The 17,590-nt window shown below is 39.0% G+C and overlaps 1 protein-coding gene across 1 annotated transcript in view; it reads left to right on the forward strand.

Moving 5' to 3' along the window:
- LOC121515219 (copine-8-like) overlaps nt 1-17,590 on the forward strand; it is a 145,536-nt gene that overhangs the window by 27,656 nt on the left and 100,290 nt on the right. The window contains exon 2 of the mRNA XM_041795871.1: nt 2,575-2,615. Coding sequence (XP_041651805.1) covers nt 2,575-2,615 — 41 coding nt within the window. The remainder of the gene's footprint in view (nt 1-2,574; nt 2,616-17,590) is intronic.

Consider the following 17,590-nt stretch of genomic DNA (forward strand, 5'->3'; position numbering starts at 1 on the left):
TAATATCTGCAGGAAGAACAAAGGTGCACAAGGAAATAATCCTACAATATCAAACGCTTTCGTCACTTCAGTGTCTTGAAATTCAGAGCGTCTTTGTAAGCAGGAACAGCCTCTGCCAGAAAAATGTAGAGGAAAATACAAATCCTATGTGCAGTGAAAAATGGAGCTATTGTGGTTTTTGGAGTAAAGGCAAGACGCTGAAGGGGAGAGATATCTCGTACATCAGCAAGAACATCATTATATTTTAATTGTCTTTTGCAAGTTCTCAGACTTCTGGAATATTCCCAACGTTGCTAAGTGGTGTTTTACTTACAAGCCACTGTACTGAGGAATGAAATCTTTATGCAGTCAAAAACAACAGATGTAGGCACTTGCTGCAACCACTTAATGCAAACAGAGAGGATCCGTATGGTAATTTTCAAGCTGTATATGATTTGTTGCAGCATATTAGATTGAAATTTGCAGGTGTTTTATGATATTTTGCCAACTGAATACATATTTAAAAGTGTCAGTTGTGCTAAAAAACAGTTTTAAATTGTTGGACACAACAGGTAAATATCTGCTACTGACATTTGCTTATATAGGCATATAATAAACCAATGCATCCATAGCAGTGTATAACAGAGCAGTAATCTAGAACAGTGGTTCTCAACCTTGGGGTTGGGGCCCCCTTTGGGGTTGTGAGACACTGAGAGGGGGCCTCTAGATGCCCTAAAAAACTAAGATTATTTTTTTAATTACACTGTTGCCACCAATTCTATCACATTTTTACCTCTTTTATAATTTTTTCCATTCATTTTAACACATTTTTGACATTTAACACCTATTTTGGTAAGTTTTAAACTCATTCCACCACCTTTTCCTGCCTGTTTTTGCCACTTCTAAACCAATTCTTGCCACTTAGACCTAATGTTGCCTCTATTGACCCATTTTTGCAACTATTAAACCCCTTTTACACCCAATATTTCCCATTTTAACCACATTTCACCATTTGATATGCCCAATTTTGATAGTTTAACCAATTTCTGCCAATATCTGCCTATTTTTTCTTTCTCAGTTAACCCTGTTTTTGCCAGTTTATACCAATTTTCCATCACATTTCACCAAATTTCCACTCATTTTTGCCAATTTAAAGCCATTTCAGCCACATTTTAACTCCCTTTTACCACTATGTATGCCCATTTTTGCCACTTTAACCCATTTTTGCTATTTTTATCAAATTTTTGCCACTTCTAACCCATTTCTGCTACTTTTAAAATCCAACATCACCACCTTTTCCACCATTTTTTTGCTATTATTAACCCATTTTAGCTATTTTTAAACCATTTTTATTATTTTTTCTGACAAAAAGGATTTTCATTTTAAGAAGGCTTTTACCAAACACATGCATAAATAAAGATATTTGTTTCTTTGGTAAGAGTGGTTATTATTCAGGTAAAATATAAAATATGGGTATCGCAAGTTAACTTCACAATGGACCATGGTTTTGCTGACCTCCATGGTCCCCCAGTTTGCCTGGGCACCAGAAAGCTCTCCCATTTACCCCCTTTTAAGGACAGACTTGTCCGCACTTGACTATTCTGAATTGTGCATGACTGTTCAACCACCTTCAGGTACAGTGGGGTCCCCGGTCTCTGGCACCTTTATTTTGGGGTTTGTGGGCTGAAAAGGTTGAGAACCACTGATCTAGAAGGTATGGTTGACACCTTTGTGTCTGTATTATCTTTTGGTGTCAAAAAAATTCTTCTAACTGTTTTAGATTTTGAGCCCACGTGTCCTGTCTGACTTCCTGATGCGTTCATATGATTTAGTCCTTCTGGGTTAGCGCTATGAAAGCTTTATGGGGTTTTAATGTAAGATTTGGCAGGAGGACAAGCAGAGTAGGCAAGTGAAGGGTTCACTCCGTCTTCTTTGGGTGTTGTAGACCTCCTTGCTACCTCCTCTGGAGACCTGGACACTCCCAGACAGATGACGGCGAAGGCCCACCACTGACGTAGCACACCGGGTCTCCCTTCCATAAACCCAAGCTGCTCCTCGATATCTTTCTTGTCGCATCTCTGGCAGCTGCAATGTGTCATTTTCCTGTGCATATTTAATTCCTTCAGAGCTGTTTAACCGCAAAGTACCTCAGCGGTGCTGAGCATCTGTTCTGTGATGGGACTCATCAGTGCATTTATCCCCCTCCCTCATGTAGAAAGCAAAGACCGGTGTGTCATGTAAATTTGATGGCAGCCTTCACTGTTGCCTTCACTGGCGTCTAGGGAGTGCAAAAATGTGAAAAATAGGTCCTCTCTTCTGCAGTTTTCTCTCTCTGTTTGAAATATAAATGGGCCCCATTTTGAGCTCAATTTTATAGTCTGTTAAATGTTGCTGCCTTGATGACAGGATGAAATGGCTTTTGTTCATCAACTCAGGGGAGGATTATGGCTAAACAAGCAGTTGAGGTTAGAGAGGAAGCTAATTAGACGAGTTTCAGTGATGCAATAACTTTGCTGCTCTACTCTCTTTGTTAAGTCTGAGAGCCATGCAATTAGTTCTAATGCCACAATGTGTCTTTGTTTCCTTGTTTTTCAGAAACCTGCTGGATAGAGACACATTCTCCAAGTCTGATCCAAGTAAGCTCATCTCCCATCAAACACACTTTGAGAACAGACACACCAGCTCCCAGAAGGCCAGCCAGACATACATGCACACATAAACAGACATGTGGTGGTGGTGGATGATAAACTGTCAGTAATATCACTGGTATTACCTCTGCCATGAAATTGACTTTTGCAATACCATTATCACCAGTTTAAACCCAAATGTTTGGATGTAGTTAGGGGTCTGTGATATACTGAGTATACTCGATGAAAATGATTATATAGTGACCAGTATAAGTTGTGTGGAGGTTTTATGCTGTCACAATACAATTCTGTCATCAGTTTCTCTTCTACCATTGTCTCTGAACACATTTTGATTACGGCAGGGCACACCCTCCCTAGAAAACTCCTCCGCATATGCGCAACTTATCAGCAGAGAGGGAGAAGCATAACCTGCAAAGCAGATGTATACGCCCGTTTCCGTGTTTCTCACTGGTGACTCCATCTTGCAAAGCTACCATTTGAACCGTTTGGACCTGGTTAGAAAGTGACAGGACCAATCAGTGTCGAGGGGAAGTACTTTTGGGCGCGGCGGAGTCGTGACGTAAGCAAGCAGCAACAAGAGGCCGGTCCAATTATGGCAGAAAAGCGTGGATGTTGCTTAAAGTGCCAGTTTTATCAGAACTTGACATCATTTCTTTGTTAAACAAAGAACAGCAGTGAGTTGTTTTCTGTTCAAAAATGACAAAAGTCATGTACTGACATGTCTACAGTCTCCATGGTTTGCGTTATGCAGTTCTGTATGGAGGTTACTCCTTCGGTAGAGGCGAAGCTTGGTAGCAGCTACGTCATGTGTTTTGTTACTCTGATTGGCCCATAAAGATGTGACAGACAGAGCATTCATCCAATCACATGCCAAGTTTTTTATCAAAGGCTCTGCCCTTTCCCAAGCGCTGTCTATGAGAGGTTTTCCAGATGGATTTATGAAACAAATCCATCTGGTGTGCCGGGTTAGGAGAAGCATGGGAAAGCGGAAAAAGTAATCAAAGTGACGAGGCAAGTTAGCAGTGCTAGGAGATGAACAAGTTTAATCAGAGAAAATCGGAGCAAACAGTATATCAAAAACAGATAATCACAGGAAACATGTCGTTATACCCACAAAATTCTTGAGAAAAATGATAATTCACTGATAAGTTCAGGTACCTACGTAATTCTGGGCCTTATTACACTGCAGCGCTGCCACACATGACAGACCACAGCAGGAACAGACGGAGTAGTGTTAATAAACAGTATGGTGTTTTTTGGTGGGCGGGGCTTAACTGGAGGCAAAACATCCATTTCTACTTGTTAGCCAACGGTGGCTAGCAAGTTTTTTTAGGCTTGTTTTTTAAATGTGAGGAAGATGTCCTACAACTACTATAAAGCCTTGGTTACATTTTTACCAAGTCTCACTCAAATGTCCTTTACTATGACTGATGCAGCGATTTTTTTTTATTTATAATTGTATCTTTTATCTGGAAAGGACAAAGAAAGTACATCAACATGATTTCATTTGAGAAAACACAAAAACAAATGACCTTCCAGTTTTATGTTTTGAGTCTTTTTTTTTTTTTTATAATTGTATCTTTTATTTGGAAAGGACAAAGAAAGTACATCAACATAATTTCATTTGAGAATGATGCAGCGATTTGATGTAAAACTCCTCAATGTTGATTGTCTGTTTTCATATTTCCTCCTTTTCCTTCTTGTTGTACTAAAGAAAAACAAAGACACTAACAGCTCAGGGCTCGTTCTGTGCACAAAACTCCCACAACCTGTCAGCCCACAACCCGAAAAGTGCGGATTTGTGCTGAGCCAAAGACGTATGATATGACACACATTCATAATGACATACATTCAGTGATAAAAAAAAATCAGAAACACCTTGTTATACAATTATCAGCAGCTTGTTAACATTTTAAGTCTCATACATGGTAAACACTGTGTGTTTGCTGGTCGTTCTGGGCTTTCTTTTGCCTCCAGCGTCATCATGACGCTGGCTTGAAAAGAGTCTATTGCAGTGATCATCATCTAGTGGCCTGGGGGTATCAGACCCCCCAAAGCTCCTCATCCGGCCCCTAAAAGATTATAACATTCAGAAAATGTGAGGTGGAAAATAAATATATTTGCTTTTAGAGTATCTAATGCCTTTTAATCCCTTCAGCTATCAAATCACTCCAAAACAATCAGGACTGCAGCATTTTTATCAGAAATGGCTAGATGTTTGATCCATGTTTTACAGAAATCCACCTGTTAACTAGTATTTGTTAATATGATGCATGATAAACACGCATTGATCAATCCAGTCTATGATGAAATCTGCAGTTTTCTGTGTCAACTTTCCACTTTAGGCTCTTGAGGAGTGCAGTTTTTCTGCCAGACAATCAAACCAGGACCTATTTCCTACATGTGTTTTTTTCATGATGGAAAACATGGCAGCCCTAAGAATGTGAAGCAGAAATGTTTCAACCAGCCCTTAGTGGTTGGCTGCAGTATAGGTGACAGGGACAGACAAAAATTACTTCTATTTTGTAGGAAAATACAATAATATGTTACCTTGAACACCCCCTGATGCGTCTGTCCAGACAGAATCTGGCCCTTGTTCAAATGTAGTTGATGACCCCTGGCCTACATTTCAGGAAACTTAATGTGCATAAAAGAAAATAACCATGTTGTCAACTTTTTAGAGCTCCCCCTAAATATCTCATTTGAGGTTTTTTGGAAGAGCTTGTGCCCTTTTTAGGGAAGCCAAGCTCCCCATAGCTCCCCCGTTATTCACACTATAATGGCCCTAAAGTAATAAATGAGTGGACAAGACTGCTTATTTTTTCTAGTTGGTACTGTGTGTGTCTGATTTCTCCTGTTTGACTCTGAGCAGTCTGTTTAGGATGCTGTCTTTTGAGATTGTCCAAAAACGTTTGCAAACTGCTGTATGTGCAGATTGTGGAAATAAACATTTTTTGCTCTCTGACAGTTTAGAAAAACATGAAGCAGTTCCACATAGGTCAGTTAATCTTAATCTTAAATTTTGATTTTCAGGCATTAAGCCCCACTTGGACCATAGATACGTTTTGCTAAAATGTGATTCTACAGTTCCTCAGCTTTTGCAGATTGTCAGTTTATATATTTCTTCACTATCTAAGATAATTCTGTTGTGCACCCTCACCACTAAAATACTTAAATAAATTTCAGATCTTATTGCCCACCTGTAAAACACAAGCACACCTTAAGACACAGCCATGTGCACAGCTAATTCTGCAGACAAACAGAAATTATCTACCAACATTCACCACATGCAGGCAGCTTTTAACTGTACAAACACAGGCTTTCTCCCACGGCACATGGGCGCACACAGACACACAAAGACGCACACACCGACACGCACACATGCTCTGCCTTGCCTGTGTGAATCAGTAGACATTTGCATATGTCAGGGGTCGTATTCGTCACTGTTCTCTGCTTCCGACGTGAGTGAGGGGAACCAGATCATCCTCACACACAAACCAGCCACTTCCCTCCTACAGATTAGAACACACACTCACTCCTCGCTCCCTTGACAGCAGGGGTTCAATTTGGCAACTGGTCCAGTGGTTTTCAAAGGCCCAGACTGCAATCCAGCAGACATTTGCCTTGATAGAGAAACCCATGGTGTTGTTTGAGGACGATTTTCCTGGGAAAGATTCAAACTGAGTTCTCATTTAGAGTCAGAATGGCTTTGTGTTAAGCTAACATGCAAACACCAGGACTGGGTATTAAACCGTAATTCCTTTTTGATGCAGACTGAAATCTATTCACTGCACAGTGTATCAAAAACAGCCAGATACCCAAAACTGGCTTTTAACTTTCAGTCTTGTTTACTCCTGCCAGCATCCGACTAAACAGTATAAGCCAGATAATGGCCTGATCAAACAATCATGGGACTTTGTGGATCAGTCTGATTGTCAGACAAAACCTTTATCCTGTCCTGATAATCATACTGGAAAACAACAGATGGACAATCAAGGCTTATCCACAAAAAGACTCTACATTTTCAGGCACGTTTTAACAACTTCTATAAAGTTTGCAGCATATAGTACCCATCTGCTCAGGTGGACAAGAAAGGACAATTTTTTTTTAATCTTTTTGACTGTAACTAAGATCAGGAGCAAAATAGAAAAGGAATAACATGAGAGAGAGAGAGTTTATCCTCACATTAGCAGTGGGCAGTAAGGCTTTTTAAGTCTTATATTGGATTTTTGAAATTTAAAGCCATAAAAAGTCTTCATTTTACCAGTGAGAGGTCTTAAACTTTAGAAGGCACATCGACTTAGACGTGTCTTTATCATGTCTTTGTTTTTTTAGCTCTTTTTTTAAAATTTAACTCTTTTTTCTATGTTGAAATTGACAGCATTTACCAAGAGTACCTTGATGCAGACAAGATGGCCGACATACATCCAATCCATACCAGAGGTCTCAACTGGAAGTCCGTACGTCTAAGGTTAGGCTTAAGCGTTAAAATCCGAGTGGTTAGGTTCAGGGTAAGGCGGTGAGGAAGGTGATATATATTGAGATCTAGCACCAAGGGTTAGGCTTAGGCGTGAAAAAGACTGACAAACACTGGCAGCTGAGTCCAACACGAAGAAGAAACTTCCACTTGGGACTTCTGGCATGGATTGGATGTATAGCGACGCCCATGTCGGCCATCTTGACTGCTGTTGGGTCCCTCTCGCATTTACAGCAGAGCTCACTGTACATAACCTTTGTCTGTCTGTTTGTCAGCCCCGCCCCTCAGTGTGAGCGGGGTCAGAGTAAAGCCCTCAGTGTTAGAGACACATCAGTAAGAAAAGGGGAAGGATGTCTTCAATCATACAGACAAACTCATCATCACTAAAGGCTGCCCAAGAAAACAGCGGCACAACAGTAGCAGCAACATGGCGGCTGAACAGTGCGGGTTAAGTTCTCACATATGTTTATACTTTCTTCCTGATGTCAGCATCTCTGACTCTCTTAGTGTTGTACTCAAGACCACACTATCTGAGACCAAGACTTTTGGGGTCGAGACCGAGACAGACACAAGCCGAGACCATAAAAATCAATTTTATAAAACCATGACAAGGTTGAACAGTTAAAGAGTATTCTCTCTTTATTTTTGGTTTTCTTTTTGATCAATTTGATGGATAAAAACAAGGTGTCTGCAACTCTCTCGAAGCACAACATGCAAAAATCTGAAGTCTTAACAAATTTGTTCAACTAACGTCTTGTAAAGAATCAACGTTTGTATGTATTTAAAAGCCACTGACCAATACGTTATTATTTAAGATATCTGAAAATGAGATGTTTATCTAGATTTGTCAGGTGAATGAGGCCTTAAGTAAGTGTTCAGAGGTGTTTCTGACTAGAAATAAGATGGACTGATGTCAGAGTTTTTGCAGGTGTAGCCATTTGTTGTTTTAGCAAGTACTTCTCCTTATTATTACATTAATGAAGTTGAAGAATAGCAGATCAGTCCTGGTCTCGACCGGTCTTGATGGAAAACACAGCGTTCAGCCAGTCTGAGACCGAGACAAGACAGAGTAAAAATGGTCTCAAGTCCGTGGCAAGACCAAGACATTAAAAATTTGGTCTTGAGACCGGTCTCAAGTAGGGCTGAACAATTTGCAAAAACAATCTAATTGTGATTTTTTTTTTTCTCCAGCATTGCGATTGCAATTTGGTATGCGATTATTATTAGGTACCTAATTTTGTATTTTTTCGACAAATTCAAGCAATAAATCATTCTATATTACTAACTACATTTGGTCAAGCAACATGCTTTGACTTTCCAGGAAGTGCATAGCTAGAAACCCCCATATTGATAGTTACAATTATGATGTTGTGCATTGAAAACAATGAAATTCTTTCAGAAGCAATGAATCCACAGTAGCAGAATCTAAATATGAGGGTTCATCAAGCTATAAAGCTTTAGCTCTGTGGTGGAGGAGGTGAAGGTTTGCCAGCAGCAGCTTGATGCATCAGCATTGATGCAAGCAGGGATTAGAGAGCAGTACGTCATCTTCAAGAGACCGATAGAGCTAGCATGGTACAGCCAGAGTTTCGAAGGTTTTCAGACTTGAAAGTGTATGAATAATTTAAAAAAGTTTTAAAAGTCACCTTTTTCAATTTTGACAAACTAATCCTCTTATTTTGATTAATTTGTAGATAATATGTTTTTATCTTTGATGTTATGAAAGGTCAGCTTTAGCTAGTCTTCATTTGTATGCATTAATGTGAGCTTCATAAAGGAAGTATCAATCTTCTATTGGTAATCCACAATCTTGGATTTCTAACTGAATTTCCACCACAAATTGTTTCATAAATCTTCACCATAATGCAGTAAATTACCTTGAGACCCCCTTCTTATTATATTTTAATAACAGGTTTGATCAGGAGGGATTTGTAGCATCTGCATATGCTTTTAATGTGTTTTCTTTTTTATTCAACAATACTGCAACCTTATTCTGTTGTTGTGAAGGGCAAGAAAAATACCGGGATATGATTTTTAGGCTGTATCACCTGGGCCTATCTCACACACTTCAGATTAGTCACAAAGTCAAAATATTTCTACATTTATGGCTATATTATATACATAATATATTTCAGTAAAACTATGTGGACTGGCATTGTGGAGATTGGTAAGGTGAAAGAGAAATTTATCATAAGTAGAGCACCACAGACATGTGTAAAGAGAGGAGTATTGTTTTTTTTTAGTTATAAGAAGGGTATTGAAGAGCTAAATGCTCTTCATACCCTTCTTATAACTAAAAAAATCACTGCCCCACTCTATTGGCAAAATCAGAAATTCATGAGTGTTTGACTCTGACAAAGTGTTCACCTCATGTCCTTGTAAATCATTAAACAAATTAGAAATGTGCCTTTGTTTAAATGCAGAGGACTCACAGGGAGATTATTACCAAACAACATGACATTTGTGGCTCAGCCATTACTCTGATATCTTATCAGCACTATTGTTGAAAATGAATCAAGCCTGACTAAATAACAGATCCTGTCATCCTTATGCACACTGACTCACATGCACACTCCACGTTAAATATCGTAAAATAGATCCTCATTGTTTTTGTCTGTCGTGCCTGCTTTGTTTTCTGTAACCGACTGTGACAGTCCTGTCTGTTAAAAGCCCTCTAAAAATAAACACAATGGGAGAAAAATACTCTTAGTTATGATGAAAAGGTGAAGTAGAAATATGTGTATCTTATTTTTTACCCTTCTGTTCATCCAGGGTTTGGTTAGCATGCAGGTATTTTGAAGCACGACCTTGCTATATTCTCTAAATATTCAGCACTTTGCCACCTTGGTGCCGCACGGAGAACCCAGTGGTGTTTTTAGCGTTGGCCGGTGTGTATGAACCCATAATTGATGAGCTCCCCGAACTAGAGGATTGGACCTTTAAGTGTCAGACGATGGAAGAGGAGGATGAGCATCCCTGCCCGACCCAACGTTTATGCAAGGAGGCACTTGTGCTGCGTCCATGTCTCTGCTCTGCTGACAGCACTGGCCCCAGTCACACAGCATTAGACTGCCTCAGCAGAGCTACACTCACAAAAAGTGCACACATCCAGGGCCTCAGGCATGCTCACGCACCATATTCATATTAGCTTATAAAGCTGGACAACAATCCAGTATTTGTGTTTTCTGCGTGTGTTTTTAACTGTTGTTCCTGTGGTGCAGAGATGTAGATGTGCGCTTTGATCATAGAGCTTCAGCAGATTGGAAAAGGGCATTTAGCAGACAGGAACAGTATCAAAGTATGCTCTGTCTCCTACATTCAAAACAGACGTGGTGGTAGCGCTGCTGCTGTCACGCTCCTTCCCTCATCATCAACCTGATGAATAGAAATAGTTGAAAGTGCGCCGTTAGGGGCGGCAAGGATGCATCGCTATTTACAGTTGTGTGAGTGATGTATCGCCTTTCCCCTGCACAATAACGCAGAGACCATGTGTCATCCCATGCTTCATCGCAAGATTAAAGGATGACTGTATATTCAGCCAGCTGAGCCCAGGCTCCCCACACACCATCCACAATGCAACATATACAGCATCCAGACTGACAATGTGCCAAAACATGGAAAGTTTGAGCATTCCTGCTGCCGCACCAGAACAGAGATAATTAGGACATTTGCTCATTGTGTTTACACGCAAAAACAGTGTGACATTTACAACACTGCTGTGAGTGAGAGAAAAAAAACAGATTTGTACTAAATGTTTGAAATATGTAGTTTATGTGGGTAGATTATGAACCAGATTAAAAAAGAGCTATCTGTGTAACGGCAAAAAAATGACATTTGTTGGAAGGGCTTGATGAATCTGGACCAAGATAGATTTCTCCCATGCTCACAACTGCTAATGAATCCATAAATAAACCAGATTACTCAGGCATACATTTGCACTGAATTAAATCAGTAATTAATGATAATGCATGTAAAAGTGAAAAGGCTTTGCCTTCATATTCAGATGTCATAAGATCAATTATGCCTGTGTGGTTTATGGGCGCTCCTTCTGACAAGACCTTTAATTTTACAGCTTTTATGTTAGATTTAAATGTTTAACCTTTTGACCTTAGGGAGCCACTGCCCTGTAGATAAAATGTAAATCCAAGTTCTTGCCTTGAATATTGTACACAACCTGCAAGTTCAAGCTGAGGATGACCCCTAGCTGGCTTATTTTGCAGTCGACTAAAACAGAAATGTGAAGCCTGTTCAACTGATTTAAAGATAAAACATTTAGAAAATTGTCAAAATTGACTGATATGATAATGATATCAACAGGTGAATGAACACAAAGCTGCAAGTTTGAACTGAGGATGGTCCCAGCTGACAAATTTAGTGGTTGGATTGTAAAGTCTGTTTAATGGATGTAAAGATAAAAAGCAAACCCCAGCCGACTAATTTTTTAGTTGGTTAAGCTGATTCAAAGATAAGAGAATTCTCAAAACCATCCCAGAACTGTGATATATATTTATATTTCAGCAGCTAAATTATGTAATTTGGTTTGCTGAGTGTGGCTAGTGTTAGCAAAGCCAGCTCTTTAAACATCAGTCCTTCCTCTAGCTTACTCAAACACTGACTAGTCGCGTTCAAGTCTGTGGGATTGGTTTATCTGTAAACTACAGTGAAAAGCAAGTCTTCTAATCCTCTTAGTGGAAGCCACTCTACCTGAGTCTTGTGATGTCAGTTAAAGGAGACACAGCATTTGGGATGAACTGGAATGGAGATTGTGAGCCAGACCTTCTGGTCCAACATCTTTGCTTGACCGAATAAACGCTCTATGGAATGAAAAGACATAAATTCCCACAGAAACTCCAAAATGTTGTGGAAAGCCTTCCAAGAAGAGAGGAGGCTGATATAACTGCAAAAGGGGAACCAACTCCTTATTGAAATATTTAAATACACTATCATTACAGTCCCTGTTGTTATAATGGACAGACAGGAATCAATATCATCTGATTTTTATAGGTTACACATCTTAGTTTAATATTTTCCCCAAAAATGTCATATTTGATGTAGTTATATTTTATAAGATACAACGTTTGTACAAGCCAAGGTCCAATAGTCAAGCACAGTCCTTTATCATGCCTCAAATTTAACTAAAAGTGTCCTGTGCCCTTGACAAGTGACATGCATTATGCCTGATCTTTCCTGTGGGCCTGGGCTGGCTGATTTACTTGTCTTTATCATGTTTAATTTGCTTTTACCTATGTGCTGTGAGAAGTACTTAGGATATGAATGTGAATCCTACACAAGTGTGGACGTCTACATACATTTCTGCATGAATTCTTTATAAAGGGAGCATGGAGGCTTTACATTCCTGCCATGTGACAGATTCATGTAAAAGAGTGAAGGCTGCTCATATGCAGATGTCATTTTATTACCAGTGGATGCCTTCTTGAATTCTCACAGCTGTCAAAACCTACTCCCAGGAATGCCAATATAGTAGATTTCCAATGCTGGCTCTCCTATTGTGATGCCACAGACAGTGGCCTGCTTCTGTTTTTTTAATACACCAGCATAATGATGAACAAATCCTCCTGGCTAATACTGCAACTTACAAGCCATAACATACATGGCTTTGTGGTGCAGAAAAAGAAATATGAAGAGTGTGTCTGCAGCCTGGCATACACTATAACATTTGTAGCATCTTGATCGCTGGATGTCCCTGCCATTGTCATGGCTAGGTAGGGTTACACTCATCAAAATGAATGTCTTACCAAGGCTTTTGTATCCACTTAAGATGGTACCCATTATTCTTTCAAAAAGGTGGCTAAGATCCTTGAAGGTTGACTGAGCTCATTCATTTGGACCAAAAGAAAACCCCGCTTGAAGTTAGCAAAATTACAACTACCCATTGCTGCTGGAGGTTTGGATCTTCCAAACATAAAATGGTACCAGGTGGCTGCACACTTAAGGTTCGTGGCTGAATGGCTCAGGGAAGATCCTTACCCTGAATATAGCCGTAATGGGACTGTCTTGTCTGCAAATATGAATGAGGGGTGTCTAACCGATTAACTTACATTTTTATCTTCTTTGTCCACCTGTAACATATGTAAGATGTATAACCTGTTTTGTGTATCTTTTATTTCCTAGTAGTGTGTCCTTTTGTAAAATGTCTGAGCTGCCGTGTTCATGTTCTTGTTTGTTTATGTGTTTGTTTTAATTTGAAAAACCCCCAATAAAAATATGATTGGAAAAAAAACATTTGTAGCATCTTAACATATCAAAGGGACCTCATGACAACAAATAAAACAAGTATATAGCATTAGTACAGGCCGGCCATGAAGTCAACCGCTGCCGTAATTAAGGTCAGCTGATCTCACACAAGCCCTCATCAGTTGACAGCCAGCTGTTTTGCTCTTAGCACACTATTTGCTAATAGTGCTCAGGCTGCCTTACCTAAACTACCCTTGCCTGGCTATGCCTTGCCAGTCTCTCTGCAAGCTGCTCTTGCAGCCTTCCTCCACCCCAGCTCCTCCTGCAGTCTGCTTCTGACTCAGTGTCATTCTTTTGGCACCAATGCCTGGTATGCTCTGGGCCTTTGCTGCTTCTCTCTCTGCCTCAGGCTTTCCCTATCGGCTTGGGAAGAGCAGGCACATATGCTGTTCCTTCTTAATGTTTTCCACGTAGGTTTGTTGAAGGGCAGGGGAATCCCTGGACAACCACACCACCAAACATAAATTGCAGCTTAGTGCTAATCAGTAACTGCTATTAAAGAAAAATGTATAGCAGCAAATTATCTGTGTCTCTTGAGAAAGTGGTCCTGACTGACTGACAGTTTTAAGTTTTGTTCTTGAGTGTGTTGTTCAACAAGATGATCGACATGGCACACCACACACTAACAGATTCATTCACCAACAGCCAGGGTCTCCACCCTCAAAACTCAATCTTGAGCCATCAAACCTGGTTTGAGTAAACTGAATGTGGCCAGCTGTTAGCTACCTAGAGCACCTAATTTGGATGCAATTTCAGTCCCCCTCTTCTTTGTCATTTGGGGGATCTGGCCCAAAATCTGCCTGTACGTTTTTATTGTTTATGTCCCACTTTATCTGGCCTTCCTGCTTCATGACACACAAACCAGGAAGGCCTCTTTTTAACTGCTTTCTCCCTCATTGTATGAAATTCAGCCATAAAAAACAGTGGATTACTGTTTTGTAAATGCACATTATGGAGTACACTGCTGTTTGGATTGAACAGTCTCCTAAAGTCCCTTCGCCAAGAGATAGAAAAGATGATTGATTAGATTTGCAAAGTTGTTGGAGACGAAGGAAAACAAGCAGCATATTCAATGTTTCACAAGATTTTTTAATCACATTTGGCTTTTTCTATCAGTATTCTCCAGTTCAGTAAATGCATACTATAATACTACATTAATACTATATGACTGGTTGGATTTCAGGGAAATGTTAAATGACCTCTATGCAAATATATGTTGTTTTAGGTATTAAAGTCACTAAATTTATACAGAGCAGTGTTTTTTTAAACCACTAAGCTTTCCAGCAGCTCACCAGCCATGCTGTCATTGCCCTTGATGGTCTATCAGCTATGCAGACCCCGTCAGTTGTTTCTTGGCACCCAGCACAAGCGTGCATGCTCATGTGTGTTGGATTTTCTTTTGGTATTCATTGCTTTTTGTGCAATCACATGGACCAAGGACAGCTAGAGGTTGTGTCCATGGCCTTTAAGAGTTTGCCATCATTGTTACTCAGGTGGAATGGGTTGGAAAACAGAAGGCTTTTTAAGGTATGTCTTCAAGATTATTCCTACTGAAGAGTGCACAAATTACAGAAGCCATCAGCGGCCAAAAAAAGAGCGAACTTGTTGAGTGTCAGGTTTTTCCATGGAGGAAAAAAAAAAAAATAATAATAATTAAATGTTGAATGCGCTCGCGTGGCTCTTGGCTTCAATTTAAAATACTGATTACCTGTATGATTTCTCACATTTAATTATAGTAATGTTAACACGAGGAGATGGATGCTTCTCATACTGTGCTGAACATTATTTGCCAAAATGAGCAGTTAAAGGGCTAGTACAAATAAATAAATGACACTTTACTTTAACTTTAGGAATGATGTTCCCTTATTTTCCTACACATTAAATTGATTTGCCAACTGCTATACTGTGTATTATTGATTGTGTATACTAACAGTCAATGTGACTGTTAATTCTCTATGAACAATCCCAATTCCAAAAAAAGTTGGGCCACTAGGAATGGGAATTGATAAGATTTTATTGATATCAATGTCATTATCAATTCTTTTTATTGACTCAATTTTTTTTTATCAATTCCCTTATTGATTCCTTTCTGTGTTTTGTTTTTGGAAAAAGTAGACTTTATAGGTTTTCACTCTTAAAAACTTAAATTTTATTGAGTCTCTTTCTCTCATCTAAGATGTAAGCCACCTTCAGTGACAAGCACACTTTGTTTACTGGCTATAATAAACAGTTTTGATGACTAAAAATGTTTAACATCAAGTGTTTGGGAGGAGAATATGCTAAAATATACAACTTATTTTTTTGGAAATGTCTCATTTAAGATAAACTTCTTTCTTTAATCCATGAACTTGAATTAGACTACAGTACTACTGCTCATTTTCATTAAAAGATAAAACCTTACAATAAATATAAAACTAGCCTCCGGATCCTAGATAAAAATAAATTGAACTCTTGTACAAAATTAACAGATCTTGTGCAAAAAGATGCATGCTTTGCATAAAATCCCTGTTTGACTGTTTGACACGGTCATCTTTTGAGAAAAGGAAGCCACTTTTGGCTGCTTTAGCCTGTTTTTGTGACTGTCTGCCATGTTTACTTCCTTGACTTTCCTGTTCTTGTTCGCCCTGCCTGCCTTTCATGAGACTGTGTTTTTAAATGCACGTGGAAGTAAGGCAATGATTGTGTTTACATGGACTGGAGTATCCAAGTTTCTGTCAGGTTTTTTGAGTATCTTGGTTTCTGTTTGTGCATGTTTACGTCTCAGAAACTGGGATATTCCAGTATCCTGGTTTTTAAAAAACCTGGTTTTGCTACCTTTAGAACTCCAAAAAAAAAAAGGGATACTGTACCATGTATATAAGGGCTGAATGATTTGGGAAAATAATCTCACTGCAATTTTTTTACCCAATATTGTGATTGCGATTTAATGTGAGACTATTTCTTAATTTCCTCATCTTATGTTTTTGCAACAGAAACAAACAATAATTCATTCTAAACTATAACTAACTCAATATTCGATTAAACAAGGGCTGAATAATTTAGAAAAATATCTAATTTTGATGGTTTTTGACCCATTTTCCAAACCGGATATGAACTGTTGTATTAAAGGGAATGATAATTTTATATAATTCTAATATTTAACAAGAAAAACATACAAAAGTGAAGAAAATTTGTTTTTTTTTTGTACACTATTCCAAAATATCCCACTAGAATGATTGCATGATATGTAATGCATAATGCCTCTGCTGCAAAAGAAAGTTTTAAATTGGTATTTTGACACAAATTTCAGGTAAAAGAAATATTACACTTTCTGCTATTTGAAAATTACAGCAGACCATATTGTGATTTAATCAAATTTGCGATTAATTGCCCAGCCCTTATGTATATGCCGTATCCCATTTTCTGACAGCTATAGACTACCTACGTAGACGTGACTTTGATTTAACTTAATTTAACTTTAGATACTTAGAAATACTGTGTCTGTGGCGGAGGAACAGCAGATCTTCTCTGCCCAGAGAGAGTGGCAATTGAGCAGCTGTGTCTGCAGCAGATCAGTCTGTGAACTTACGTCAGTTTTGTGCCAAAATGCGCTTGTATGTGGATAGCGAACAGTTCAATTTTTAAGCCATGAATGAAAAGTGAGCATAGTTTACTGTGGGGACAGAGAATGACCACTCACGCCATGAGTTACCGGGAATTAGAGCTCTGTGAGCCGAATGTGGAAAGACGGCAAAGTCTTTGAACATCTACCAGGCCGGACATTTAGAAATTGTGACTCTTCCTGTGTACTTTTCAAAGTAAAAGCATAATCTTTTTCAGGGCCCACTTTGAGCTGCATCTATTTTCACGTGCTCTTATTTTGAAGTTGTTCCCGGGACAGGTATTTAGTGAAATAAGTCAACTGCAATTGCTTCACTCTTTCTTGGCGTCTCTGCCTATCTTTCGTAGCGATTAATGATAATAATTCTAATCGCCTAATTGTAATAATAATTTGAAATATCAAGTTATATTACGCGTATTCATTTAACATCTCTCTTAACTCCTTGCTACCCTCTCAGTCGCTTTTCTGCACATGCATTACGTGTAAGCACATGTTCTTAATAAACAAGACTAATTTTGTTTTCTGCCATTGCTGGATTAAGGTGGATACCATTTCTGCAACGTTACATTGGCATTTATTTGTGTTAAGCCAAAAATAACTGACAGTGGTCTAATTTTTCTTGAGTTTCAA

This window comes from Cheilinus undulatus, linkage group 9 (assembly GCF_018320785.1).
Source record: "Cheilinus undulatus linkage group 9, ASM1832078v1, whole genome shotgun sequence".
NCBI lineage: Eukaryota > Metazoa > Chordata > Actinopteri > Labriformes > Labridae > Cheilinus > Cheilinus undulatus.